The 27,398-nt window shown below is 53.4% G+C and overlaps 1 protein-coding gene across 1 annotated transcript in view; it reads left to right on the top strand.

Annotated features, from left to right (window-relative positions):
* The window catches only part of MYO9A (myosin IXA), a 259,426-nt gene that overhangs the window by 192,863 nt on the left and 39,165 nt on the right, over positions 1-27,398 (top strand). The window contains 8 exon segments of the mRNA XM_068144334.1: positions 5,135-5,215; positions 9,158-9,268; positions 11,568-11,690; positions 13,100-13,249; positions 14,409-14,719; positions 16,512-18,149; positions 21,076-21,157; positions 22,276-22,494. Of these exon segments, the coding sequence (XP_068000435.1) occupies positions 5,135-5,215; positions 9,158-9,268; positions 11,568-11,690; positions 13,100-13,249; positions 14,409-14,719; positions 16,512-18,149; positions 21,076-21,157; positions 22,276-22,494 (2,715 nt within the window).

A 27,398-nucleotide genomic window follows, 5' to 3' on the forward strand; every position in this document is an offset into this window, starting at 1 on the left:
CACACAGGGCTCCTACTCATATTTGCCCTTAATGAAGGACTCAGTTCCAAGCAGGAAGTCAGGAGGAGATGGAGTTGGGTCATTGGTTTTGAGAAGGAAAGAAATGGGAAGGCAGAGCAGGGGGAGTTAACCCAGCACAGACTCCATGCTCTGTGGTCACTCATGGGGGCACAGCATTCAGGAGGGGAGCAGAGCCCAAAGCCTGCTGCCTATGCTGGCAGCTGCCTACACTGCCTGCTCCCTGCCTTCCTCGCCGTGTGCTCAGGGGCTGCCTGCTCCTTTTTCAGGCAGAGAGAAGCAATTTCAGCAGAGAGCAGCCAGCCAGGTCTCTGGGTTGTTTTGTTTTGGGTTTTTTTTGTCAAGAGCAGGCCAATAAAATTGCAGCTGATGGAAGTGGGTCACAGGCAGGAAACATCTGACTGCTGTCACACAGGGGTGGTGGGGTGTGGGGTGCTGAGTGCTGCTAATGCTTGAGCAGTAGCCTGCAGCTGCTCTGTCTCCTCTGGGCTTTAAGCACTCCTCTGCTGAGGGTAATCTTCAGGCAGGAGCTGAGGGGATGCTGCAGGAGCAGGGCTGGATCACAGGGCTTGGAACCAGCCCCGAGCTGCAGCTTGGGCACCCAGAGCCTGAAGCAGAGGTTAAAAGAGTTTATAGATTGGTTTGCGTGGAGTAATGTTGACTAGATTGGGTTTGAATAGATTCATTTTTAATAGGGTCATCTGGATTCATTTCTAGATTAAGCTCATAGATTAATTTGTTAGATTAAATACTGTAGATTAATTTTATAGCTTGATTTTGATGGATAAGTGGTATGGATTCATTAGTGGAGATTATTGTTAGATTAACTTTATAGCTTACTTTTAATGCATATTTTATAGATTAATTAGTGCTGCCAATCAATTTTTAAGAGTAATTTTTAAAAGAGATTAATTTGTGTCAATGACTTTTTACAGATACATTTTTATGGATTCAATTTTATAGATTCTGTAGATTCACATTTATAGATTCAGTAGGTTCATTTTCCCTAGCTCCCAGCCCAGGAGCAGGTGGTACCTCCAGCGAAGGCTGCTGCCCTCTCTAGCCCCGGGGCAATGCCACTCCAAGTCCAAGTCCAGCTGCTGCCCAAGTGGGTGGCTGGGAAGTTGAGCAGGCAGGGGGCTGGGGAGCAGGGCACAGGGTTAATGCCAAGGCCTCGCCTATCCTTCAGGCGCCCTCAGGAGCAGATGGCAGAGAGTGCCCCAACCATCTGCCACAGGCAGGAGGGAAGGGAACTGCTCCTGCCGTGGCCTGAGGGGCTGGGGCTGAGCCTGCTCCACCAGCTCCAGTGCCGGCAGCACTCTGCTGCCCCAGCTGTCAGCAGCACTTAGGCAAAGGCCTTTCAGTCCCTGGGGCCCCACTTCCCTCCTTCTCCCCCCTCCCCATCCCCCTCCCCATCCCCCTTCCTCCTCCCCCTTCTCCTCCCCCTTCTCCTCCCTCTCCCCCTCCCTCTCCCCCTCCCCCTCCCCCTACCTCTCCCCCTCCCCTTCCCCTCCTTCTCCCCTCCTTCTCCCCCTCCCCCTCCCCCTCCCCCTCCCCCTCCCCTCCTTCTCCCCCTCCTTCTCCCCCTCCCCCTCCCCTCCTTCTCCCCTCCTTCTCCCCCTCCCCCTCCCCCTCCCCCTCCTTCTCCCCCTCCTTCTCCCCCTCCCCCTCCCCTCCTTCTCCCCCTTCCTCTTCCCCTCCCTCTCCCCCTCCCCTCCCTCTCTCCCTCTCCCTCCCCTCTCCCTCTCCCTCTCCCTCTCCCTCTCCCTCTCCCTCTCCCTCTCCCTCTCCCTCTCCCTCTCCCTCTCCCTCTCCCTCTCCCTCTCCCTCTCCCTTTCCCTCTCCCTCTCCCTCTCCCTCTCCCTCTCCCTCTCCCTCTCCCTCTCCCTCTCCCTCTCCCTCTCCCTCTCCCCCTCCCTCCCTCTCTCCCTCCCTCTCCCCCCTCCCCCTCCCCCCTCCCTCTCACCCCTCCCTCCCTCTCATCCCTCCCTCTCCCCCTCCCCCTCCTCTCCCTCTCCCCCTCCCTCCCACTCTCCCTTCCTCTTCCCCCTCTCCCTTCCCCTCTCCCCCCCCCTTCCTCGTGATATTTTGTCTCTTTTCTTTTTGTTTCTTTTCATTTTGGTTTATTTTGCTTTGTTTTAGCTTACTTTGCTTTGCTTTGCTTGGTTTAATTTTATTTCATTTCTGATTTGTTTTAGTTCATTTTGGTGTGTTTTGCTTTGGCTTATTTTATTTAATTTTATTTCATTGGGTTTGCTTTTTAATTTTTGTTTGGGTTTATTTTGCTTTAGTTTCTTTATTTTACCTTTTTTTTTTTCCCTCTCCTCTCCCTCTCCTCTCCCTCTCCTCTCCCTCTCCTCTCCCCCTCCTCTCCCTCTCCTCTCCCTCTCCCTCTCCTCTCCCTCTCCCTCTCCTCTCCCTCTCCCTCTCCCTCTCCCTCTCCCTCTCCCTCTCCCTCTCCCTCTCCCTCTCCCTCTCCCTCTCCCTCTCCCTCTCCCTCTCCCTCTCCTCTCCCTCTCCCTCTCCCTCTCCCTCTCCCTCTCCCTCTCCCTCTCCCTCTCCCTCTCCCTCTCCCTCTCCCTCTCCCTCTCCCTCTCCCTCTCCCTCTCCCCTCTCCCCTCTCCCTCTCCCTCTCCCCTCTCTCCCTCTCCCTCTCCCTCTCCCTCTCCCTCTCCTCTCCCTCTCCTTTCTTTCCTTGAGTGATTTTGGTCTGCATGTAAGCAAACCAGGAGCATGCCAGCCTGGCCTTCCTGCTGCTCCCTAGGATGGGAGTGATGGGCACAGTTCAGACATGTGTGGTGCAGCTGCACTGCATCTGGGTGGGACCCATCCCATCCCCTTCCCCAGACCCTTGATGTGGATGCATTTTTCTGCCCATGAAAGGCTTCCTATGAAGATGTCTTTCAAATGATCAGAAGAAAATACTTCCTGCAAGTAGATCTGGAGCTAGATGCTGCTTGCTCATGTCATAGAATCCTGGAATGGGTTGGGTTGGATGGGACCTTAAAGATTTTCTAGTTCCAAGCCCCCCTGCATGAGCAGGGACACTTCTTATTCCACTACATTGCTCAAAGCCCCATCTAGCCTGGCTTTGAACACCTCCAGGCTTGGAGATTCCACAGCCTCCCTGGACAACCTGTTCCAGAGTCTCACCACCCTCCTCTGAAGAAGTTCTTCCTAAGTTTCATTCTAACCTTGCTCTCTCTCAGCTTCAAACCATTCTCTCTTGTCCTGTCTCTAGACACCCTCATGAGAAGTCCCTCTGCAGCCTTTCTGTAGGATCCCTTCAGCTATTGGAAGGCAGCTCTAAGGTCTCCCCAGTGTCTTCTGATCTCTAAGCTGAACAGCCCCAGCTCCCTCAGCCTGTCCTTATAGCAGAGCTGCTCCAGACCTTGGATCACCTTTGTGGCCTCCTCTGGCCTTGCTTTAGCAGTTCTGTGTCCCTCTTGTGCTGGGAACGTAAGAACTGGACTCAGAACTCAAGGAGGTGTCTCAGCAGAGCAGAGTAAACATGCTCCACTCCAGCTCTTACCCAGCTGAATTTTAAGTGCTGTTAAAATCAGGAGCAAGCAGCTCTGGAGCTGCTGCTGCTGCCATGGCAGTGACACACTCAGCACTTTGAGCTTCTCAAAGCATTTCTAGGACAGCAAAATAAAACAGAGCCCAGGAGCCCTGCCAGCCACAGGCTGACTCAGCAGGCTCCAGCTTTCAGCACCTTCCTGTTCAAAGAGCCACAGGCTGGCAGAGGAGTCACAGATTGGTGAGGTGGAGGAAGGTCTCCAGGTGATGCCAATGGGAATCCATTTTTGTAGGCTAGGCCTTTGGTCTTGGTGTGGAAATAAGGGGAAATAGGAAAAACAGGAGTGTGGAAAGCCCTCAGTGATCACAGCTGGGCACCTCAGCAGCAGCAGAGGACAGGGAATATGGCAGCACTGAAGCTGTTCTCACAAAACAGCTGGGAAGGGTTTAGGGTTCACAGGCTTCAAAGCTCGTTGTAGATCCAAGGATCTTCCCTTTGCCAACCTCTCAGAAAGAAACATTTTTAGACCAGCAGAAGGGTTTTGACCATGAAAAATCTGGGATAAGAGCTGCATGGAGTCTAGTTGAGAGGTGTCCCTCCCTACCCAGGGCAGGTGGGTTGGAGCAGATGGTCTCTGGGGTTCCTTCCAACCTGAGCCATTCTGTAGAGCCACTTCTGGGAAAGGAAAACTTGATTTGTGTTTAAGAACCATCAGGGATTGCTTGGTGCAAGGTGTAAAGACTCGTCTTGGATCTCCCACCTGTGTCTGTAAGAGCCTTGGTGGTGTGGAGCAGGATGTGGCTTTGGTCGCTGCTGTGAAAAGGTCAAACCAGAGATCTCAAAATCCAGCCCAGCATTAGGGTGACCTCTACCTATTGGATTCAGTTTTGGGCTCCTCACTCCCATAAGGAGATTGAGAGGCTGGAGCAGGTCCAGAGAAGGGAAACAAAGCTGGGGAAGGGGAACAGGGCTGGGGAAGAGGAGCTGGGGGTGTTTAGCCTGGAGAAGAGGAGGCTGAGCTTATTGCTCTCTGCAGCTCCCTGAGAGGAAGCTGCAGTGAGGTGGGAGCTGGGCTCTGCTCCCTAGTCTCAGGTGACTGAAGGAGAGGCAGTGGCCTGGAATTGTGCCAGGGGAGGCTTAGGTTGGAGAGGAGGAAAAACGTCTTTGCTGCAGGAGTGGTCAGGGATTGGAAGAGGCTGCCCAAGGGGGTGGTGGAGTCCCCATCCCTGGCGGTGTTCCAGAAACCTGTGGCCATGGTTTGGGGTCATGGTTTGATGGCCATGGGGGGGTTGGGTTGCTGGTTGGACTGGGTGAGCCTGGAGGACTGAAACAATTCTATGATTCTATAACTTGTTGGTGCAAAGACAAAAGTCAGCCAGGCTGCTTGGGCTGAAACACTCATTGTGATCTCAATGACCTTCAGAGGTACTCTCCAACCCAAAGCAGTCTGATCTTGGGGACCCTTGTCCTATCTGCCTGCTTTACTCAACATTTGTTCCCATGGGAGTTTTGTTTTCTGATTTAAATGCTTAGGTCTTTCTTCTTCATTGTTGTCTCTTCTCCATTTGCCAGCTGAAGTTATCTTCTCTGTTGCAGGCATCACTCAACAAGCTGATGGAGACCCTTGGCCAAGCAGAACCTTACTTTGTCAAATGCATTCGATCCAATGCTGAAAAGGTAAATCCTGACCCTGGGAAAGCAGTGCTGCCAATAATCATCTTGGGAATGCTGTGGACATTTCCCCAGGGGGTTAAAAAGAGCAGAAATCCCCTCCCCCCTCCCCAATCAAGTTGGATTTAGATCTTCCCCTGTGTGTGATATGGGAAGCATGGATGGGACCAGGGGAGTGTTGCTCTGGATAAACCACATTGATGCTTCTTGCAGTTATGGTGTGAGTTGAATTTCTGTGGCAAAGATACTGAGGTTCAGTCAAGGAATAGGACTCCTGTGAAGCTCCTGCCACCCACAGTAGAAAAAGCCCAGAATTCAGCTGTGCTCTTTCTGAGCTCCTTGCAAAGCAAGCTGCTGTAGATAAAAACAGAGTAGCCTCCATTACCCACACTGCCTGAGGGCTCCACAGTGGCACTAGTGCTGTTCAGTGTCATCCTCAGTGCTGCAGGCAGCAGCATCACCTGCACCCTCAGCAGGTTTACAGGTGGCACAGGTGCTGCAGGTGACACACCACAGGGACAGGATGCTTTCAGAGGGACCTGGGCAAGCTTCAGACTTGGGCCTCTGTAAACCTCAGGAGGTTCAGCAAGGCCAAGTGCAGGGTCCTGCACCTGGGTTGCACAACCTTCAGCACAGGCTGGGGGTGAAGGGCTGGAGAGCAGCTCAGAGTGCTGGTGGGGACAAAGCTGGAGATGAGCTAGCACCAAGCACTGCTCTTCTGAGGTCTCCCTGCAGTGCTGGGGCAGCTCTGGAATCACACAGTATCACTAAGGTTGGAAGAGACCTCAAGGATCATAGAGTCCAACCTGTCACCACAGACCTCATGACTAGACCATGGCACCAAGGGCCACATCCAATCCCCTCTGCAACACCTCCAGGGATGGGGACTCCACCACCTCCCTGGGCAGCACATCCCAATGGCGAATGACTCTCTGTAAAGAACTTTCTCCTCCCCTCGAGTCTAAACTTCCCCTGGCACAGCTTGAGACTGTGCCCTCTTGTTCTGGTGCTGGTTGCCTGGGAGAAGAGACCAACCCCTTCCTGGCTACAATCACCTTTCAGGTAGTTGCAGAGAGCAAGAAGGTCTCCCCTGAGCCTCCTCCAGGCTAAGCAACCCCAGCTCCCTCAGCCTCTCCTCACAGGGCTGTGCTCCAGACCCCTCCCCAGCCTCCTTGCCCTTCTCTGGACACCTTCAAGTCTCTCAATGTCCTTCTGAAACTGAGGAGCCCAGAACTGGACACAGGCCTCAAGGTGTGGCCTAACCAATGCAGAGTAGAGGGACACAATGACTTCCCTGCTCCTGCTGGCCACACTGTTCCTGATGCAGGCCAGGATGCCCTTGGCCTTCTTGGCCCCCTGGGCACACTGCTGGCTCATGTTCAGGCAGCTGTCAATCAGCACCCCCCAGGTCCCTCTCTGTTTGGCAGCTCTCAGCCACTCTGACCCCAGCCTGGAGCTCTGCCTGGGGTTGCTGTGGCCAAAGTGCAGCCCCTGGCACTGGGACTTGTTGAATGCCATCCTGTTGGCCTCTGCCCATCTGTCCAGTCGGTCGAGGTCCCTCTGCAGAGCCCTTCTGCCCTCTGACTGACCAACATCTGCTCCCAGCTTGGTGTCAGCTGCAAACTTGCTGAGGACTGACTCAATGCCCTCCTCCAGATCATCAATGAAGATGTTAAAGAGCACAGGGCCCAGCACTGCTCCCTGGGGCACACCACTGGTGCCTGGCTGCCAGCTGGCTGTGGCACCATTCACCACCACTCTCTGGGCTCAGCCTCCAGCCAGTTCCTAACCCAGCTCAGAGAGCTGCTGTCCCAGCCAGGGGCTGACAGCTTGGCCAGGAGGTTGCTGTGGGGGACAGTGTCAAAGGCCTTGCTGAAGCCCAGGCAGACCACATCCCCAGCCTGCCCCACAGCCACCAGGCAGTCACCTGATCATAGAAGGAGATCAGGTTGCTCAGGCAGGACCTGCCCCTCCTAAATCCATGCTGGCTGGACCTGAGCCCTTGGCCACCCTTCAGGTGCACAGTTATTGCCCCCAGGATAATCTGCTCCATCACTTTCCCTGGCACTGAGGTCAGGCTGCCAGGCCTGGAGTTTCCAGGTTCCTCCATCCAACCCTTCTTATGGATGGGGACCACACTGGCCAGTTTCAGTCCCCTGGGACCTCTCCAGTGAGCCAGGACTGGAGGAAAATGATGGAGAGTGGCTTGGCAGCTCATCTGCCAGCTCTCTCAGCACCCTAGGATGGATCCCATCCGGTCCCATGGACTTGTGAGTGTCCAAGTGGCTCAGCAGGTCCTGAACTAATTCCTCATGGATTTCCAGGGCACTACACTGCTCCCTGACCCCATTGCCCAGCTCAGGAGGCCACTTGTCCTGAACTCCTGCCTTGCTGTTAAACATTGAGGCAAAGAAGGTGTTCAGGACCTCAGCCTTTTCCTCATCTTCAGCCACAGTGTTCCCCTCCAGGTCCAATAAGCAGTGCAGATTCTTCTTGCCTTTCTTTTTAGTGTTAATGTATTTGTAACAATGCTTTTTATTGTCTCTCACAGAGGTGTTCAGCTTCAGTTCCAGCTGGGCCTTTGCCTCCCTAGTTTTTTTTCCTACATAATCTAACAGCTTCCTTAAACACATCAGGAGAAGCCTTCCCCTCCTTCCAAAGGTGATACAGCCTCTTTTTTCCCCTTAAATCCTCCAGGAGCTGCTTGCTCATCCAGGCCCAGAGCCTTCCCCTGGGCTCATCTTTGGGCACACGGGAACTGCCAGTTCCTGTGCCTTCAAGAGCTCCTGTCCTCAGCACAGACAGGGACATGGTGGAACAGTGCCAGAGGAGGCCACAGCAGTGCTGGCAGGGCTGGAAGCCCTCTGCTGTGAGGCCAGGCTGAGATTTAGGGTGGTTCAGCCTGGGGAAGAGAAGGCTCCAGGGAGATCTTGTGGTGGCCTTTGAGTGCTTCAAGGGGGATCAGAGAGCTGGGGACAGACTTTGAGCAGAGCCTGTTGTGACAGGACAAGGGTTGAGGGTATGAACTGAAAGAGGGAAACTCAGACTGGAGAGAAGGAAGAAGTTGTTGATGCTGAGGGTAGTGAGAGCCTGTCCCAGGCTGCCCAGAGAGCTGGGAGCTGCCCCATCCCTGGCACCATTGCAGGTCAGGTTGTTTGGGGCTCTGAGCAACCTGCTCTAGCTGCAGCTGTCCCTGCTGGCTGCAGGGGGTTGGACTAGATGAGCTTTGCAGGTCCCTTCCAACCCATCCCATTCTGTGTCTCAATGATGGAGCATATTTCTTCACTTTGAGCTCCTGGGCTGAGGAGCCTCAGTGTAAGATGAAGGTCACAGTGGATAAATCCTTTAACCGGACAGGTCAAGGTGAAGCTTTATGCCAGGAGATTGTGAAACTGCTCACAATCTTACCCATTAGCCATGGCCTTCTGGGGAGTCTTACTCAGTTCTGGGGCTCCAAAAACTTTATTTAGACCTTTGGAGGGGAGATTGAGACTGGAGAAGAGGAAGAAATTCTTTAGAGGGAGGGTAGGGAGACTCTGGCACAGGTTTCCCAGGGAGGCTGTGGCTGCCTCCTGCCTGGAGGTGTTGAAGGCCAGGCTGGATGAGGCCTTGAGCAGCCTGGGCTGGGGGGAGGTGTCCCTGCCCTGGGCTGGTAGGAAGTGTTGGAACTGGCTGATCTTTTAAGGTCTGTTCCAATCCAAACCATTCTATGATTCTATGTCCAGTCTGAAAGTCTCCATCTGCTGGCTGCTCAGGAGCAAAGGAGGTTCAGCCCTGCTGGGTTGAGTTCACTTCCTGGGGACCACTTCCCTGCCCTCCCCCAGCGCTGCCGACGTGCAGGTCGTGCAGCTGTGATGCATCTGCTGGCTCCATTTCCCCATCTGCCTGCTTCAAGGCCTCAGATCAAGGGGATGTTTGCTGACTGCTGTCCTGGTTTTCCCCTTCCAGCTGCCCCTGCGGTTCAGTGACAGCCTGGTGCTGCGGCAGCTGCGCTACACAGGGATGCTGGAGACCGTTCGCATTCGCCAGTCAGGATACAGCTGCAAATACTCCTTCCAGGTGGAGTGGGACCTTTTCTGGCTTTCACCATCTCTAAGTACTCCTGTCAGAGATGCTGAGTGTTTCCAACTTGTGTTTTTTTCAAGGGGATGAACTGATAGCTTGGGCAGGGCGGGGGATGGAATGAGCTGCCCAGTCACAGGCTGCAGGCTTGGCCCAGAGCGGTTGGAAAGCTGCCCTGTGGAGAATGACTTGGAGGTGTTGCATGTAAGCCAGGGTGTGCCCAGGTGGCCAAGAAAGCCACCAGCATCCTGGCTGGAGCAGCAGCAGTGTGGCCAGCAGGAGCAGGGCAGTGATTGTCCCCTTGTACTCATTACCAGTGAGGCCACACCTTGATTCCTGGATTCAGCTTTGGCACTTCCCTCACTCTTAAGAAGGACCTTGAGAGGCTGGAGCAGGTCCAGAGAAGGGCAACAAAGCTGGTGAAGGGTCTGGAGAACAGGGCTGGGGATGAGCAGCTGAAGGACCTGGGGGTGTTTAGTCTGGAGGGGGCTGAGCAGAGCCTCATTGCTCTCTGCAACTCCCTGAAAGGAGGCTGGAGCCAGGTGGGGATTAGTCTCTCTACCCTACTAGCAAGTGAAGGCTTGAGAGGAAAGAGCCTCAAGTTGCAGCAGGGATTTAGGTTGGACATTAAAAGAAACTTCTTCTCTGAAAGGGTTCTCAAGCACTGGCACAGGCTGCCCAGGGAGGTGATTGAATCCCCATCCCTGGAAGTGTTTCCAAGAGGCAGAGCTGTGGTGCTGAAGGCCACAGCTTAGCAGCAGCCTTGGTGGAGTGGTTGGACTCCATGATCTGAAAGGGCTATTCCAACCAACATGATTCTGTGGTGTCAGTGCTCCTCAGCAGGTCCCATCCTGGGGTGAGGACAGGAGCAGGGTGAGTTTTGTGTCCCATCCAAACGCAGCTCCTCTGTGCCTGCTGGGGATCAGCCGGTGCCGGCCCCATCGGGTCAGCACTGGCTGCATCCCATGGGGATGGGGGTTGGTGTCCTCTGAAGTGCTCAGGAGTTACTCAGCTTTTCCTGTTTCTTTCTTCTCCAGATCTGTGCCAGGTTTTGTGCACATGTCAGGCCTTTCATGCTTTGCCAGTGCCGATTGGTTTCGTGCCAGCTCTGGCCAGATGTTGCATCCTGCACAGCAGCTGTTTACAAAGGGAAAACTGCTCCATGGGGGTTGGGTTTTGGATCCCAGCCTTACTGTGGAGGATCTCTCCTCTCATACCTTCTCTTTCAGTCCTCCCAGCAATAACCCATGGAGGTTACTGAACAGGTGCTGTACAGATGCCGGTACCCTTCCCTAGTTGCTTTCTGAGGATTTGGAGCATTTTTGGAGTAGTTCTGCTGTCCCCAGCTGAGAAGGACATGGAACTGTTGGAGCCAGTCCAGAGGAGACCACAAGCATGATCCAAGGGCTGGAGCAGCTCTGCTATGAGGACAGGTTAAGAGAGCTGGGGATGTTCAGCCAGGGGAAGCCAAGACTCCAGGAGACCTTCTAGCTGCCTTCCAATAGCTGAAAGGATCCTACAGGAAGGCTGCAGAGGGACTTTACCTGAGGGTATCTAGAGACAGGACAAGAGAGAAGGGTTTGAAGCTGAGAGAGAGCAGGGTTAGACTGGAGCTGAGGAACAAGTTCTTCAGTGTGAGGTGGTGAGACTCTGGAACAGGTTGCCCAGGGAGGCTGTGGATGCCTCCTGCCTGGGGGTGTTCCAGGCCAGGCTGGATGAGGCCTTGAACAGCCAAGTCTAGTTGAGAGGTCTCCTGCCTGTGGCAAGGATCTTGGAGTAGATGATCTCTGAGGTCCCTTCCAGCCTAAACTGATTTTTTCACTCAAGGTGACCTTGTGGGTTGTAGAAAACTTCTCCTTCCACACTGACAGACATTTGAAGGTTGCTGGGTGCCTGCTTTGCTGTGCTTCCTGTCAGACCACAAATGTGGACAAACCTTGGTTTTCCCCACTCTGTAAAATGCTCTCTGGCCTTCTGCTCATTCAAGAGGTCCCATTGTGTGTGGCCAGTGGAGCAATCCCATTCTGTATGGAAGAAAAGTATTTTACTTGATTTTGGACAGGGCTTGGAAGAGGCTGCCCAGGGAGGGGTGGAGTCTCCATCCTGGAGGTGTTCCAGAAACCTGTGGCCATGGCATCTGGGACCATGGTTTGATGGCCATGGTGGGGTTGGGTTGCTGGCTGGACTGGATGATCTTGGAGGGCTTTTCCAACCCAAACAAACCTGTAGTTCTGTGAAGGGGGACAGCAGGACAAAGCTAACCAAACCTTGGGCGTTTTCCCCTTTCCCTTCTCAGGATTTTGTGAACCATTTCCATGTCCTCCTGCCCCAAGGGATCACTCCCTCTAAAAACAACATCCAGGACTTCTTCCGGAGGATGCAGCTCGATCCAGACAACTACCAAGTTGGAAGAACAATGGTAAATGTTTCTCCTCAGACTGGTGTTTAAGTGAGAGATAGAAAGTTTGCCTTGACTTCTTTAAAGATTAAATGGAGCTTGGAATGTTATTGGGCGGCAGTTGGGCTCTTCCTCCTAGCAACAAGTGATTGGAAGAGAGGAAATGGTCTCAGGTTGTACCAATGGAGGTTTAGGTTGGTCACTAGAAGAAACTTCATCACTGAAAGGCTTTAAGCTGGAAGAGGGAAGATTGAGACTGGAGATGAGGAAGAAATTCTGGACAGTGAGAGTGGGAAGACACTGGAACAGGCTGCCCAGGGAGGTGGGTGAATCCCCATCCCTGGAGGTGTTCTCAAGAGGCAGAGATGTGGTGCTGAGGGACATGAGTTTAGCAGCAGCCTTGGCAGAGTTAGAGAATGGTTGGACTGGATGACCTTAAAGAGCTTTTCTAACCCAAACAATTGTGTGACTGTTAAGGAGCATCATTGTTTTGTGTTAACCACAAGTGCCAGGTCTGGTGTGAACAGGATACCCTTTAATGGACCATGGCTTGATACAGCAGCTCTCACTTTGCCTCCCCTGAAGGGAAAAGGCCTTTTCTTGGCCTCTTGGTGCACATCCAGTGTAGTGTCTCTTCTTTATCAGTTTAACATCTGGTCTATCCTCCATGAGAGGATGTGGTAGTTTTAGGCTGTACCTTGACAGTTTCCCACAGATCCTGAGCAGAGAAGTAGTAGAATGTAAATAAACCATCAGTGGATACAAAAAGACAAATAATGCTAAGGTCTAAATAATCCCAGTGGATTTTGGGGCCTGGATTCTGTGATGCTAAGTTCACCAAACCAAGGTGAAAGTTTTCTGTGAGGAAGAGTTGGGGTTATTTTGCCTGGAGAAGAGAAGGCTCCAAGGGAGAACCTTCTGGTGGTTCAAGGGGCCAGTCAGAAAGCTGGGGACATACTTCTGAGCAGGGCCTGTTGTGACAGGCCAAGGGCTGATGGTTTAAACTGAAAGAGGGAGACTCAGACTGGAGAGAAGGAAGGAATTGTTTACACTGAAGGTGGTGAGCCCTGTCCCAGAGAGGTCATAGATGTTCCAGCTCTGGAACCATTGCAGGTCAGGCTGTTTGGGCCTCTGAGCAACCTGCTCTAGCTGAAGATCTTCATCCTTGCTCACTAGAGTGGGGCTGGACCAGATGATCTTTAAAGGCCCTTCTGACCCAAACCATTCCACTTTCCCTGGTTCTGTATCTCAGGGTTCGGACAGTCGCAGGTCAGAGGTGAAACTGCGGAAGCCCATTGCAGGTTGCTTAGCTACCATCAGCTTCTGACCTTCCTTCTGGGCTTCCAGCACCCAGGGGGTTTAAATCATGCATCTTCTGGTCTTGTGAGGGTTCCATGCTAGTGTTTGTGCTGGGATTTGTTTTTGGGCAGGTGTTTGTGAAGGAGAGGGAGCGACAGCTTCTGCAGGACCTGTTGCACCAGGAGGTGCTGCGCCGCATCACGCTGCTGCAGCGCTGGTTCCGCAGCCTGCTCTGCAGGAGGCAGTTCCTCAGCCTGAGGCAAGCCACAGTCACCATACAGGTAGGTGACAGTCCCTGGGTTTGTTGCATATTGCAGTCCAGGAATCCTGCAGGGACCTGGCTGGAGGGCAGAGCTCAGAGGGTTGCTATTGGTGGCTCAGAGTCTAGTTGGAGGCCTGTAGCTCATGGTGGTCACTGTGGGTCAGGACAGGGTCCGGTGTTCTTCAGCATCTTCATCAATGACTTCAACACAGGAAGTCCCCTCAGCCTACTTGCTGATGATACCAAACTGGGAGGAGTGGCTGACACCCTGTTAGGCTGTGCTGCCATTCAACCAGACATGGACAAGGTGGAGATCTGGGCAGGGGGAGCCTCATGAAGTCCTACAAGGGCAGGTGTACGGTCCTGCACCCTGGGAGGAACAACCTTCTGCAGCAGGACAGGTGGACAGCAGCTCTGCAGAGAAAGACCTGGGAGTGCTCTTGGGCAACAAATTCCCCATGAGCCAGCAATGTGCCCTTGAGGCCAAGTAGGCCACATCTACTGTGCCCAGTTCTGGGCTCCCCAGTTCAGGAGAGACAGGGAACTACTGGAGAGATTCCAGTGGAGGCTACAAAGCTGCTGAGGGGCCTGGAGCAGCTGTATGAGAAGCAAAGGCTGAGAGCCCTGGGGATGTTGAGCCTGGAGAAGAGCAGCCCCAGAGGGGATCTGAGCAATGCTCAGCAAGAACAGAAGGGCTGGAGGCAAGAGGCTGGGGCCAGACTCCTCTCAGTGGAGCCTGGTGACAGGACAAGAGGCAATGGGCACAAACTGGAACCCAGGAGGTTTTATCTGAATAGGAGGAGAAACTTCTGTGGTGTGAGGGTGCTGGAGCCCTGGAGCAGGCTGCCCAGAGAGGTTTTGGAGTCTCCTTCTCTGAAGAGCTTCCAAACCTGCCTGGCCATTGTGATGCTGGGCAAGCTGCTGTGGGTGCCCTGCAGGGTGGGGTGAACTGGATGATCCCCAGAGGTCCCTTCCACCCTGCCCCATGCTGGGCTTCTGTGACACAGATACAGCTGATGGATAAAATCAGGTCTGCTCTCTGATGAAGGAGCTTGCAATCAGGAGTTGTCTCCTAGTTCCATCATAATTTGGGAAGGCAGAGCAGAGGAGGCTGCATGAGGTGCTGTGACATCCCTACTCCACAGCCCCTTACCAGGAGCTGTCTGCTGTGTTTGCAGAGGTTTTGGCGCACCTACCGGAGCCGAAAGCAAGGGGAACCCTCCCCGGACCCTCTCGTCCTGGGCAGAGCTGCCGTCGTGCTGCAGAGCCACTGGCGTGGCTTCCTGGAGAGGAGAAGGTTCCTGCAGATGCAGCTGGCTGCCCACCTGATCCAGAGCTGCTGGCGGGAGCAGCGCAGGCGCCGCCACACCGCTGCCACCACCATCCAGGCAGCCTGGCGAGGGCACTGCACCAGGCTCTGCTACGCTGCCCGCAGGGCCCAGCTCATTGGCCTGCAGGCAGCCTGCAGGGGGTACCTGGCACGACAGAGGTAATGCCCTTGGCCTCCACAAAGTAACCACTTGGTGGGAGCCACAGTGTGAGAAGGATATGGAGGGGCTGGAGTGTGTCCAGAGAGAGCAGTAATGATTTGGAGGGCTGAGGGACCTGGGGTTGTTCAGCCTGGAGAAGAGGAGGCTGAGGGAGAAACCTCATTGCTCTCTGCAGCTCCCTGAAAGGAGGTTGGAGCGAGGTGGGGTTGGGCTCTTCTTCCAAGTAAGTAAGTGATAGGATGAGAGGAAATGAGCTTAGGTTGTGCCAAGGGAGCGTTAGGTTGGAGAGTAGGAAAAGATTTCTTCGGTGCAAGAGTGGTCAGGGATTGGAAGAGGCTGCCCAGGGAGGTAGTGGAGTCCCCATCCCTGGAGGTGTTCAAGAGATCTGTGGCTATGGCACATCAGGATCTAGTTTGGTGGTCATGGTAGCTGGGTTAAGGTTGGACTCAGTGACCTTAACGGTTTTCTCCAACCTTGATGATTCCTTGATTCTGATGTTGCTGGTTGAGCAGGGAGGTGGTTGGTAGCAGCTGGGGCACTGCTCAGGCTGCAGTGACTTGCAGAGGATGGTGTCCCCTTCCTGGGATCCCTGACCCTTCCCCGACCTGCCCTGATCCTTCATTGCTCCACACTTTCTAGCAAAGAAGTTTATTTAGCTGCCTGCCCTACTCCTGGAATAAGCAAAGCCTATTTCAAGCCAGAGCACGTAGACAGCAGAAAGCCCAGGCCAGAAATACCCATGAGGGCTTTTCCCCGCCCTGGCAGCAGCACCACTTTAAGCAGCCTATTTTTAACTCCAATTGCCTCAGCGCCCTGCTTGCTGCCTCACAGCCACATGAGGTACTGGAGCCAGCTGCTGCCAAGGGGAGAGGGTTTCCAGCCATGCCTTCTCCTGCTGGCCATGGGGCAGCTCTTGGTTCCTTCCCCAGAGGCACTGCCTGCAAGATACGGAGCACCTTGACATAGAGGGGGAAGATTTGGGAGCTGCAAAGTGCTCTTGGCATGGAGCACAGGTCCCTGCTTGCTGTACCAGAGGGAGCCCAGGCAGGGAAGTGAAGATGGAGAAGCCGAGGGAGTGCAGTGGGTTAAGATCTCCTGGTTCCATCAGCTTACAAACAACCTAGATCGGGGATAGAGGCTGGAGCTGCTGCCCTCACCATGAGAGGAGCTTACAGGTGTGGTGGGGCAGTCCTTGAGGAGGAGAGATGGCATAAGAGGAGGTCAAAAACTGAACATGCACAAGGAGGGTTGCTTGGAGATAACGATGGTGGGGAGGTGGTGATGGTGGTGGGGAGGTGCTGGTGGCGGTGAGGTGGTGGTGTTGGTGAGGTGGCGATGGTGGTGATGTGGCATTGGTGGTGGTGAGGTGGCGATGGTGGGGAGGTGGTGCTGGTGGGGGGGAGGTGGTGGTGGTGGTGGTGAGGTCATAATAGTGGTGAGGTGGTGCTGGTGGTGATGTGGTGCTGGTGGGGGTGAGGTGGCGCTGGTGAGGTCATAATGGTGGTGATGTGGTGCTGGTGGTGTTGAGGTCATAATAGTGGTGGTGAACGGTGATGATGGTGGTGGTGACGTGGTGCTGGTGGTGGTGAGGTCATAATAGTGGTGGTGAACGGTGATGATGGTGGTGGTGACGTGGTGCTGGTGGTGGTGAGGTCATACTAGTGGTGGTGAGGTGGTGCTGGTGGTGGTGAGGTGATGATACTGGTGGTGATGGTGATGTGATGCCAGCAGGCCTTGCAGGTATGTGAGTGGGCACAGGGGCACTATGGCTGTTTGTCTGTTGTCCTGCAGGTTTAGAGCTTTGAAAGAGCAGCAATTAAAAGAGGTGCAGCTGGAGAACGGCCTGGCAGGTAGAGACGAGGATGGACTGGAGGAAGATGCTGCTTTGGAGATCAGGGGCTCTGACCCATCCCAGTGGGAGGACAGCTCGTTTGAAGAGCGAGTGAAAGCTGTGGAGGAGCACAAATCCCTAATGGAGAACAACAGAGTGAATCACCTGGAGCCCCTGGAGGCTGCTGCAGACTTCCTGTACAAACGGCACGAGAGAGCCAGCAGCCAGAGCGGGATGGATGCTGAGGAGGAGGTCACCGTGAGGGAGAGGCCCAAGTCGCTGGAGGACCTCAACCAGAAGAGAGTGGTTCGTGCGAAAAGGGAGAGCCGGAGGATGCGTGAGCTGGAGCAGGCCAAGTTCAGCCTGGAGCTGCTCAAGGTGCGCTCCACGGGGGGGCTGTCCCCGTCAGAGGAGCAGCGCTGGTCCACCGAGCTGCTGCCTGAGGCACTGCACTCCCCTCAGGGAACCCCCGAGAGCGAGAGCTCTCAAGGGAGCTTTGAGATGTTAAGCTGTGAAGATCCCCCAAGTAACAAACTCATTTCCTTGCTTTCAGAGGAGCAAGAGGCGCAGCCCTTGGCTACTGACTATTTACCTAGCAGTCCCCTGGCCCATCTGCAGGAGAGGTCTTTCTGTGCAGCAGATGTCAACAGCAGTTTGCCTGCTTGCAGAAGGATGCCCTCAGGCTTGGAGGTTGCTAGTGTCCTCCCTGGGAGGGAGTGTGTGGCTGGGGACCCTCAGAACGCTGCCTACAAGGCACATCCAAATGAAGCCTTCCTCTCCAGCAACCTGCCTACCTTCTACATCCCACCACAAGACAAGGCAAAGCTAATGGAGGATAGCTTGAGGAAGAGAGCAGCAGAAAGAGAGGAGAGGACAATTATGTTCTCTGAGTTCAGGAAGGACTCTGAGCCAGACCAGGCCAGAGCCTTGGGAGAGGAGGAAGAGAAGTCCTCCATGGGAAGAGAGGAGCGTGGGGCAGCACCTGCAGCACATTCCCCAGACTCTGTCATCGAGAGACTGGAAAGGCTCAATGTGGAGAAGGAGGAACGGCAAAAGCAGCTCCAGCGGCAGAACGAGAGGGAGATGATGGAGCAGATCCGCCAGCAGAAGGAAATTCTGGAGAGACAACGAAAAGCCTTTGAGCAGCAGGGGAGGGTGGAGGCTTTGCAGAGGGCTGAGCAGAGCAGACTGAAGGAGCCCTCCCTCAAGCTGACCAAAAAACCAGACAGCCGGCCGCAGTCAGTCCTCATCCTGCACCCCCAGAGCAGAGCAGAGCACAGCCGCAGCACAGGGATCAGCCCAGCCTCATTAGTAGACATTAAAGGTCTGACTGTTTGGAGCAGGGGCACCTCTCCAGCCCACAGTGCTCCCAAGGACAGACCTGTCAGCATGTTCATGGAGCGGAGAGAAGGGCAGGTGGTGGCAGCGCAGGAACCTCGGTACCATTCCAGACCAGCTCTGGACCCCAAGGACCTCCCAGGTAGCCACTTCTCGAAGGCAGAGTGGATCCGGCAGCCCCGGGTGCCCAACCAGGCCACTGAGGAGAAGAGGGCAGGAGCTATGTTCTTCACACCAAAAGACAGTCCCTTCAGCCTCCAGTGAGTAAAGCCTGGGGGCTGGCACCAGGGGCTTTCTCCACTGGCTTTCTCTGTGGGTTCTCTCTGTGGGCTCTCTCTGTGAACTTTCTCCATGGGCTTTCTCTGTGGGCTTTCTCCGTGGTCTCTTTTTGTGTGCTTTCTCTGTGGGTTTTCTCCATGGTCTTTCTCTCTGGGCTTTATTGACTTTCTCCATGGTCTTTCTCTGTGGACTCTCTGTGGGCCTTCTCTACTGGCTTTCTCCATGGTCCTTGTTTTGGTTTAAGGCTGGACAGATCCTCTATTGCCCCGAGAGGGACAAAAGATTGACACTCACACAAATGGACTGGAGAGTGAGGGAAAGTTTAAATGGAAGAGCAATTAGTGTTTTACAGAGTTTGCAAAGCATAATGGCAAAGATATCCCAAAGCATAGAGAGTCACTCACACCATGCCCAAAAGCTTCCCAACACTTCCGTTCTCCCCACCTGAGGGTCATACAGAATACAGAATAATTAATCAGATTGGAAAAGACCTTTGAGATCATCAAGTCCAACCAATCACCCAACACCATCTAATCAACTAAACCATGGCACTGAGTGCCTCATCCAGGCTCTTCCTAAACAATTCCAGGGATGGGGACTCCACCACCTCCCTGGGCAGCACATCCCAATGGCCAATCTCTCTTGCTGGGAAGAATTTCTTCCTCACCTCCAGCCTAAACCTTCCCTGGGTTCTGTTGGTGGTTGCCTGGGAAAAGAGCCCAATGCCCAGCTGGCTACAACCTCCCTTCAGGTAGTTGTAGAGAGCAATAAGAGGGAAGAAAGAGGAAGAGAAGGACTTTGCAGATGGATTTATAGCATGCAGGATTTATGGGCAGAAATAGGCTGTATCCTGTGTCCACCTTACTGGGCTGGATGCTGGGGTCAGCAGAGGTGTAACTGATGTGGCAGTAACAAGAGGCACCCAGCCTGAACTGCCACAGTCCTTCTCTGTGGACTCTCTTGTGGGCTTTCTCTCTTTGTTTTCTTCATGGCCTCTCTCTGTGGACTCTCTCTTGTGAGCTTTCTCTCTTGGTTTTCTTCATGGCCTCTCTCTGTGGACTCTCTCTTGTGAGCTTTCTCTCTTGGTTTTCTTCATGGCCTCTCTCTGTGGACTCTCTCTTGTGGGCTTTCTCTCTTGGTTTTCTTCATGGCCTCTCTCTGTGGGCTTTCTCTTTTGGCTTTCTCCGTAGTCTTTCTCTCTTGGCTTCCTCTGTGAGTTTTCTTGGTGGACTTTCTCTGTGGGCTTTTTGTTCTACTAGAGACCATTTCACATGCCTGGTCCAGAAAGTTGTTTCTGGAGATCATACCAAACCCTCAGCAACATGAGACAGGTTTCTTGATCTTCTAGCAAGGAATGGGCAGAGATCAGACGAAAAGGAGGAGCTGGAAATATGATTTGTCAGTCTCTTATGTAAGCCAGGAGAGATAATCATGGATATTAGCAGGTGAAGGGAGTTAAGAGCAGGAGGGTTGACCCTCTTTCCCTTACCCTGGAGGCATAGTGAGAGTTTATTCTCAAGGTAAGAGATGAAGAAAATAGCCTTGGGGTTTTTGTGTGGTCAGAGTGACAACAAGTGGGTGAGGCAGGCTGAGCAGCTGATCAACACCACCACAGTGCCTCAGTGATGAGCTGCTCCAGCAAGGGGTCTGGACACCCCAGCCAGACCTTGGCACAACAGACACTCTGTGTCTGATGCATAGCCTAAGTTTGCAGATATTTTGGTCCTTCAGCTCAAAAAGGACATAAGCATCCCCCTGATCCTTCTGCTCCCTTTCCAAGGCAAGAGCTACCAGTGAATGGTTGCCATTGATGAAGCACCTCCAGGTGTCCTGTGGCTCACAGGAGCACACAATGCCAGGTTGGGAGGAACCCCAAGGATCATCAGGTTCAACCTTTCTAGCTGTTGGTGTAGATGAAATGAGCTGGCCCAGCATCCTGTTAAGAACTGTCCAGTGCAGGGGAATCCACTACTTCCCTTGGGAGATGATTCTAATGTCCAACTGTTCTCATTTGGAAACATTTCTGTCTGGAGTCCAATCAGAATCTCCCCAGCATTAACTTGTCCCCATCACCCCTTGTCTTTGCCATGGAACTCCTTGTTCCATCCTCCTGGTGGTCACCCTTGATGTACTGGTCTGGGTGGCACTATGACAGGAGGAGGTTACTGTTTAATTTGTGCAGGTTTTTTAACCCAGCACAGACACAGGGTATAGGGGAAGGGAGGAGTCAGTCAAAAGTCAGTCCTCAGCCCCTCAGGAGAGCCAGCAGCAGCCCTTGCACCTGGGCTTGGTGAGGAGTTTATTCAGAACTGCTGGAGAGAGTCCAGAGGAGGTCACAGAGATGACCAGAGGGCTGGAGAACTTCGCCTGTGGGGACAGGCTGGGAGAGTTGGGGCTGTTCAGCCTGGAGAAGAGAAGGCTGCAGGGAGACCTTAGAGCAGCCTTGCTGTACCTGAAAGGCCTCCAGGAGAGCTAGGGAGGGACTTTTGACAAGGGCTGGGAGTGCCAGGATGAGGGACAATGGCTTTGAGCTGGGAGAGAGGAGATGGAGACTGGAGATGAGGAAGAAATTCTTTAGAGCGAGGGTGGTGAGACTCTGGCACAGGCTGCCCAGGGAGGCTGTGGCTGCCTCCTGCCTGGAGGTGTTGAAGGTCAGGCTGGATGAGGCCTTGAGCAAGCTGTGCTGGTGGGAGGTGTCCCTGCCCATGGCAGGGGGGTTGGAGCTGGGTGACCTCTGAGGTCCCTTCAAACCCAACTCATTCTATGAATCTATGAATTTTCCTTGGTAAACATCTTCTGCCCTCTGACACTTTCAGAGTCACCTGGGATGCTTTAATTGGTGAGCACTGCCCAAAGGTACTGCAGAACTGTGGGGTGGACTCCAAATCTCTGTGCTTTGTGTTTCAGCAGAGAAACAAATCACCAATGCCTGCCCAAGGGGGAGCCAGCTAGGAAGCCATTCAAGATGCCAGGGTCTGGCAGAGGAGAGGTAAGTTGTGGCTGCCTTTATTTTCTCTTTTAATTGAACAGTCATGGGGGGGGAACCATTTTTAGGCCGTTTTTCCCTCAAAAGCTTCCAAGAAGTGAAGGCTAAAGCACAAGGGTTGCTCAACAGGGGGCTAGCATGGTATGGCAAACTATACTTCAGAGGAGTCTGCAAACTCAACCTTCTCTTTAAAATAAAAAGCCCCCATGCCCTGAGTCCTGATGGCAAACACTGTCCACCAGAGTCTTGTCTTGGTTTGGTCCCAGTGTCCGTTTGAGTAACAGCCATCATTGTCCAGCCTCACCCTGCTGCTTTCAGTTTGGCTTCTCCTGGTCCTCTGTTTTTGTTGTGTGTGACAGACAGAACACAGTGTCCCCTCCCAGGGGTTTGCAGTGTCACAGTCACAGAACTGTCAGGGTTGGAAAGGACCTCAAGGCTCATCCAGTTCCAACCCCCCTGCCATGGGCAGGGACACCTCACACCACAGCAGGTTGCTCACAGCCACCTCCAGCCTGGCTGCAAACACCTCCAGGCAGGAGGCTTCCACCACCTCCCTGGGCAACCTGTGCCAGGCTCTCACCACGCTCCTGGGGAACAACTTCCTCACAGCCAATCTCAATCTCCCCATTTCTAGTTTTGCTCCATCCCCCCAACTCCTATCCCTCCCTGACACCCTCAAAAGTCCCTCCCCAGCTTTCTTGTAGCCCCCTTCAGATCCTGGAAGGCCACAAGAAAGTCTCCTCAGAGCCTTCTCCAGACTGCACAATCCCAACTCTCTCAGGCTATCTCCAGAGCAGAGCAGCTCCAGCCCTCTGCTCCTCCTCCTGGCCCTTCTCTGGACACCTTCCAGCACCTCCAGAGCCTTCCTGGCACAGAGGCTCCAGATCTGTCCCCAGTGCTCCAGGAGGGCTCTCAGGAGAACTGTGAGATGTGGCTCAGGGCTGATGCCTTAAGTCCGCGCCGGAGCTATGCTGCAGATGCCACCACCTGGGTTAGAATCTCCTGGGGGGTTTTGTTTGTTGGTTTGGTTTGGTTTTTTTGGACCATTTTTTTTTCTTTTCACCCCCCCTTTTTGTTGTTTTGTTTTGTTTTGTTTTATTTTGTTCTATCCTTTGGTCAAGCAGGTGCCCAGGCCGACTCATAAAAAGAAAGCCCGCATGGCGCGGACGCGCTCCGATTTCTTGACTAGAGGAGGTTCTTGTGCTGATGGGGAGGGGGACACGGAGGAAGATGATTACGATGCCAATTTTGAGTTCCTTCTCTCCTCTGACCAACCTCCTCAGCCCCAGGTGCTGCCTGCAGCCCGGCTGGGGCAGGCCTGTTACAGTGACTCCGAAATGGTAATTTGGGGTTTGGTTTTGTTTGGTGTTTTGGTTTCTGAGGCGGTCAGGGAAAGGAGACCCAGGGAGAGCCTCTCTCTGCTAACCTTAGCTGCGCTCACTCCTCCCTCTGCTTCTTCTCCCCACTTCCAAGGATGCTGTAGAGGGGTGAACCTGGTGAACACAGCAGGAATGGATGCAAAATGGGGAAATTGTGTTTCCTGGTTTGATTTCATAGAATCACAGAATCAGCCAGACCTCAGAGATCATCAAGTCCAACCTATGACCTAATACCTAACACCTCTTGACAACTGAACCATGGCTCCAAGTGCCACATCCAATCCCCTCTTGAACACCTCTAGGGGCACCACCACCCTGGCCACTCCACCACCTCCCTGGGCAACACATCCCAAGGGCCAATTCCTCTTGCTGGGAAGAACTTTCTCCTCACCTCCAGCCTAAACTTCCCCTGGCACAGCTTGAGACTGTGTCCTCTTGTTCTGGGGCTGGGTGCCTGCCTGGCAGAAGAGCCCAACCCCTTCCTGGCTCCAACCTCCCTTCAGGGAGTTGCAGAGAGCAAGAAGGTCTCCCCTGAGCCTCCTCTTCTGCAGGCTAAGCAAGCCCAGCTCCCTCAGCCTCTCCTCCCAGGGCTGTGCTCCAGACCCCTCCCCAGCCTCCTTGCCCTTCTCTGGACACCTTCAAGTCTCTCAATGTCCTTCTGAAACTGAGGAGCCCAGAGCTGGACACAGGACTCAAGGTGTGGCCTAACCAGTGCTGAGTGCAGGGCAGAATGTCTTCCCTGCTCCTGCTGGCCACACTCTGCCTGATGCAGGCCAGGATGCCATTTGATAGCATCTACTCTGTGCAGGTCTTACCTGGACCCTTGCAACCTGTGTTGCACAGCTGCCTGGAATTTTTAGGGGGTTTTAACCTCAGTGTAATCCTTTTGCTCTAAAAATGATCCACACACATCCAGGGATGCCCCCTCCCTGACGGTGTTGAAGGCCAGGTTGGATGAGGCAGCCTGAGCTGGTGGGAGATGTCCCTGCCCATAGCAAGGGGGTTGGAACTGAATGACCTTTAAGGTCCATCCCAACCCAAACCATCCTCTGAGTCTGTGATAAAAAAGATTAAAAGAAATATGGTCCAAAAAGCTACAGATACCAAAAGAGAATGACAGAAATGCTGCACCTACTGGCACTTTTGACTCAGCCCCAGATGATTGTTCAGCCCTCAGACAGTGGCTTAGGGAAGGCCAAATAGTGTCAAGTATGCAATAAAAACACAGTGAGGGTGCAAAGTGGAGTTTAAAATCCCAAACTCACCTTGGTGGCTTTTTCAGCCCAGTAACAGCTGTCCCTTGGCAGGCCCATAAGCTGCAGGAGCGTGATAGGTGAGCTCATGCTGCTGAGTGTTGGCACCCCAGGCTTAATCTCCTGCCTGGATAAGCTGCTTTTGGAAAATCACAATCCAGGAGGTTTCAGGAGCAGAAGAGGCCAACAGCTTCTAGCTCACTCCTGGCTTTTATTCCTGAGGTTGTGGAGATGTTCCTGAAGGAGTGTGGCTAAACACCAGGGGTTGTCTCCTGCCGTAAGAGCTCAGCTGGGGCACGCAGTGGAGCTGCTCCTCTGCTCCAGCTCCAGAGCTGGATGTGGAGCTGAGAATAAAACCCAAGGAAAAGCCTGAAAGCCCCAATCAGGGATTTAGTGTCTGCTGCAGCCTCATCATGTCTCTGGCAAACATCTCATGCAATCCTAAAATCTACTTTTCCAAGCAAGGCAGGTGGCCAGGGAGGGCTTTTGGTGACTTTTCTGTTAGCTGCTTTTGTTCTAAAGGGTAATTTTTTTTCCCCAGGATTACTTCCTCACTGGCAGAGGGCAGAGATATACAAATTCCATGAATGTTTAAGGTTGCTTTTGATGAATTTCCAGGAACGCTCAAAACCTGGTTGAGGCCTCCTGGCTGCATCCTGGTGCTTCTCCCTGCTCATAGATGAGGGAAAGGGAGGAGTTTGGGTAGCAGAAGGAGGGGAGGAGGCTGCTCCGCACGGAGAGTGCCATGTTGTGTTCCTGGAGGGTACCCCCTGGCAAAGCTTCAGAGGGTTTTTAGCTGTATAAGCCTTTCCTGCTGGGCTGGTGCTCAGCAAGCTCCAGCATTGGGAGCAACCTGGCTCATTCCACTCTTTGGGAATGCTCCTTTGGACTCTGCTCACCTGACTTAACAGCTCTCCCTGCATGCAAGTAGCAGTAGGTGCCAACTGTCATCTCCTGTATCCCTCTGTCTCCTCTGCTCCCCAATACTGGCTCCAGCTGGTGGTGGCACTTTGACCCCTTGTGTGGCTGAGTTCTGCTTCCTAGCTTCTAGCTTTCTGGTGTGCTCAGGGTTACCCTCACCTCTCTGTGTCCTGCCAACCTCTGTGGTGTTTCCATCTGTGTTCTGTATTGCAAGTTTGGGAGCAGCCCATTGACTGGGGGCTTTTCTGGGTCAGAATCGCCATGAGAGGCTAAATTTAGAGCCTATTTATTGGTATTGATTAGCAGAGCCCAGCTGGGCATTGCAGATGATGGAGCAGCCTGTGGCAGAGCAATGCTGGTGCATGTGGGGCTGGGCAAAAGCTCAAGCCGGGTTGATGTCTGTGTGGAGACATTTGTTGTGTCTTGTCATATCCACATGAAGCCAAGTCAGGCAGCTGCCACCTAGGGGCTGGTTTCCATGCTGGGGAGTGTCTTATTCACACAGCTCCAGCCCCCAGCTATGACTGTTGCACAAACAAGACTCTTTAAATGTGCTGCTCAGCAGCCAAGGGCTGATGGATAGACCAAAGAGAGATCAGATGAGACCTTGTGAAGCTGGGCATGTAGTGGCTCACCAGCTACACTGTCATGAACCTGGCTGCTCTGCCTGTTGGTTTCTTGACTGCCAAGTCAGTGGTAGTCCTATCACCAGCTGGTAAGTAGAGCTCCACCAGAAACTGATGCTCCTGACTTAAGTCTGGAGTACGCCAGAGCAGCAAAGACCAAGAGCACCTTCCTGCCAGAGCTGGAAGCCAAGGCGCACTGGTGTGTGACCCCAAGATGCCTAAAGGGCTTCCTGGCAAGGCCAAGTGAGTACCTGAGGATTTTAGCCTACCTGGTGGTGAGACAAGAGGGAGGAGTAGCTGCTAGCTGTGGTCAGCACATACTAAGGCCCCTTCTAGTTTGCACCTAAGCTTGTATGAGATGAGTGGAAAGCTGTGGTTAGAGAAACCACAGCAAAATTCATCCTCCTTTGGCAGAGGCTCTGACAGAGAGGGCCTGGGTAACAAAACAGGCACGTGGCTGCAGCCTGCATGCCAAAGCCATAAACTGGCAAGCATCAGTGTGTCTGTCACCAGCTGATCCCAGGCGTGCCTGCAGAGCCAGCAGTGAGAGATCTCTTGCCCTTGTGCTTCAGGAAGTTCTGCAGTGCAGCCTCTAGCACTGCTGCCTGCTGGGGCCAGGCCTGTGGCCATAGTTCTCATGTGCCAGTGTGGGGGAGGGGAGCATGAGTTCCTCTTTCAGAGGAAAAATATTTGGTCCCCTCTTCAGAGAAGGAACAATTCCAGACCCTCAGCTACTGCATTTTGCCCCAGGTGATGTTTTGTGGTGTTCCCTGCCTGGAGATTTTTCTGATGCAGAGACTCATCTTGACATTTGAGAAGGTTTCCTGACCAGACAGGAATATTCCCCCTCAGAGCTTCTTGGAGGAGTCCCTCAAAGAGAAGGATCTCACACCAAAAATACCTTTTTGGTCTTACTTTCAGCAGCTGGAGAGGTTGCTATGACAGCAGCAGAGGAAAGGCTTAGTGATAGTAGGTCAAGAAGGAGCAGAGAGAGGTGATGATGGCAGTGGAAGAGCATCCTTCTGCCAGTTTTGCCTAACAGAGAGGTGGTGATAGCAGTGGCAAAACAGCTTCACAAATTGTATCAGGTTGGAAGGGACCCTCAAAGGCCCTAACCCCCCTGCAATCAGCATGGGCACTTCTAAATAGATCAGGCTGTCCAGGGCATTGGGTCTCATCTTGAATGTCTCCAGGTTTGGGGCCTTGATCACCTCTCAGGGCAGCCTGTTCCAGTGTCTCACCACTCTCACTGTGCAGAACTTCCTCCTGATGTCCAACCTAAATCTGCCCTGCTCCAGTTTCAAACCATTGCCCCTTGTCCTATTCCCACAGGCCCTTCTGAACAGTCTGTCCCCAGCCTTGCTGTAGGTTCTCTTCAGATAATTGAAATACAGCTCTATGGTCTCCCTGGAGCCTTCTCCTCTCCAGGGTGCACAGCCCCAGCTCTCCCAGTCTGTCTTCATGGGAGAAGTTCTCCAGCTCTCTAATCACTTTTGTGGCCTTCCTCAGGACCTTCTCCATTAGCTCTGTGTCTCTCTTGTGCTGGGGGTCCCAGAGCTGAACACAGCACTGCAGGTGAGGTCTCCCCAGAGCAGAGCAGAGCAGAGGGGCAGGATCCTTTCTCAACCTGCTGGCCACACTGCTTTGGGTGCATCCCTCTTCCATTTTTCTCTTAGAGAGAGGTGGTGACAGCAATGGTAGATCATCCTTCTTCCATTTTTGCCCAAATAGTGCGTTCCCTAAGTGACCACCCCCTAAATAGCAGAGCCACAGGAATAAGAAACCCTTTGATGGGCAGGCAACATCTCCCCTTCCCACTGGCAATTTTGCTTCATGTGCTGCCATCTCCTGGCTCCTGGGGAGGGCAGTCCAGGGGTGGAGAATGCAGATAAGGTCCATGTGACCTCCCCCCTGCAGCCCAATTTTTCTGAAATTTTATCAGAAATATTTTTAGTAGTAGAAAACAGAAAGCTTCAACTCACAGTGTGCTCAGCTGAGACACTGAGGTGATGGAGAAGCTACGGGAGATATTTAACTATCATCTCCTGAGTCAGGGAGATAGCAC

Source organism: Melanerpes formicivorus, unplaced genomic scaffold, assembly GCF_026170545.1.
Source record: "Melanerpes formicivorus ecotype bairdi unplaced genomic scaffold, bMelFor1.0.p_v2 SCAF_10, whole genome shotgun sequence".
Classification (NCBI taxonomy): Eukaryota; Metazoa; Chordata; class Aves; order Piciformes; family Picidae; genus Melanerpes; species Melanerpes formicivorus.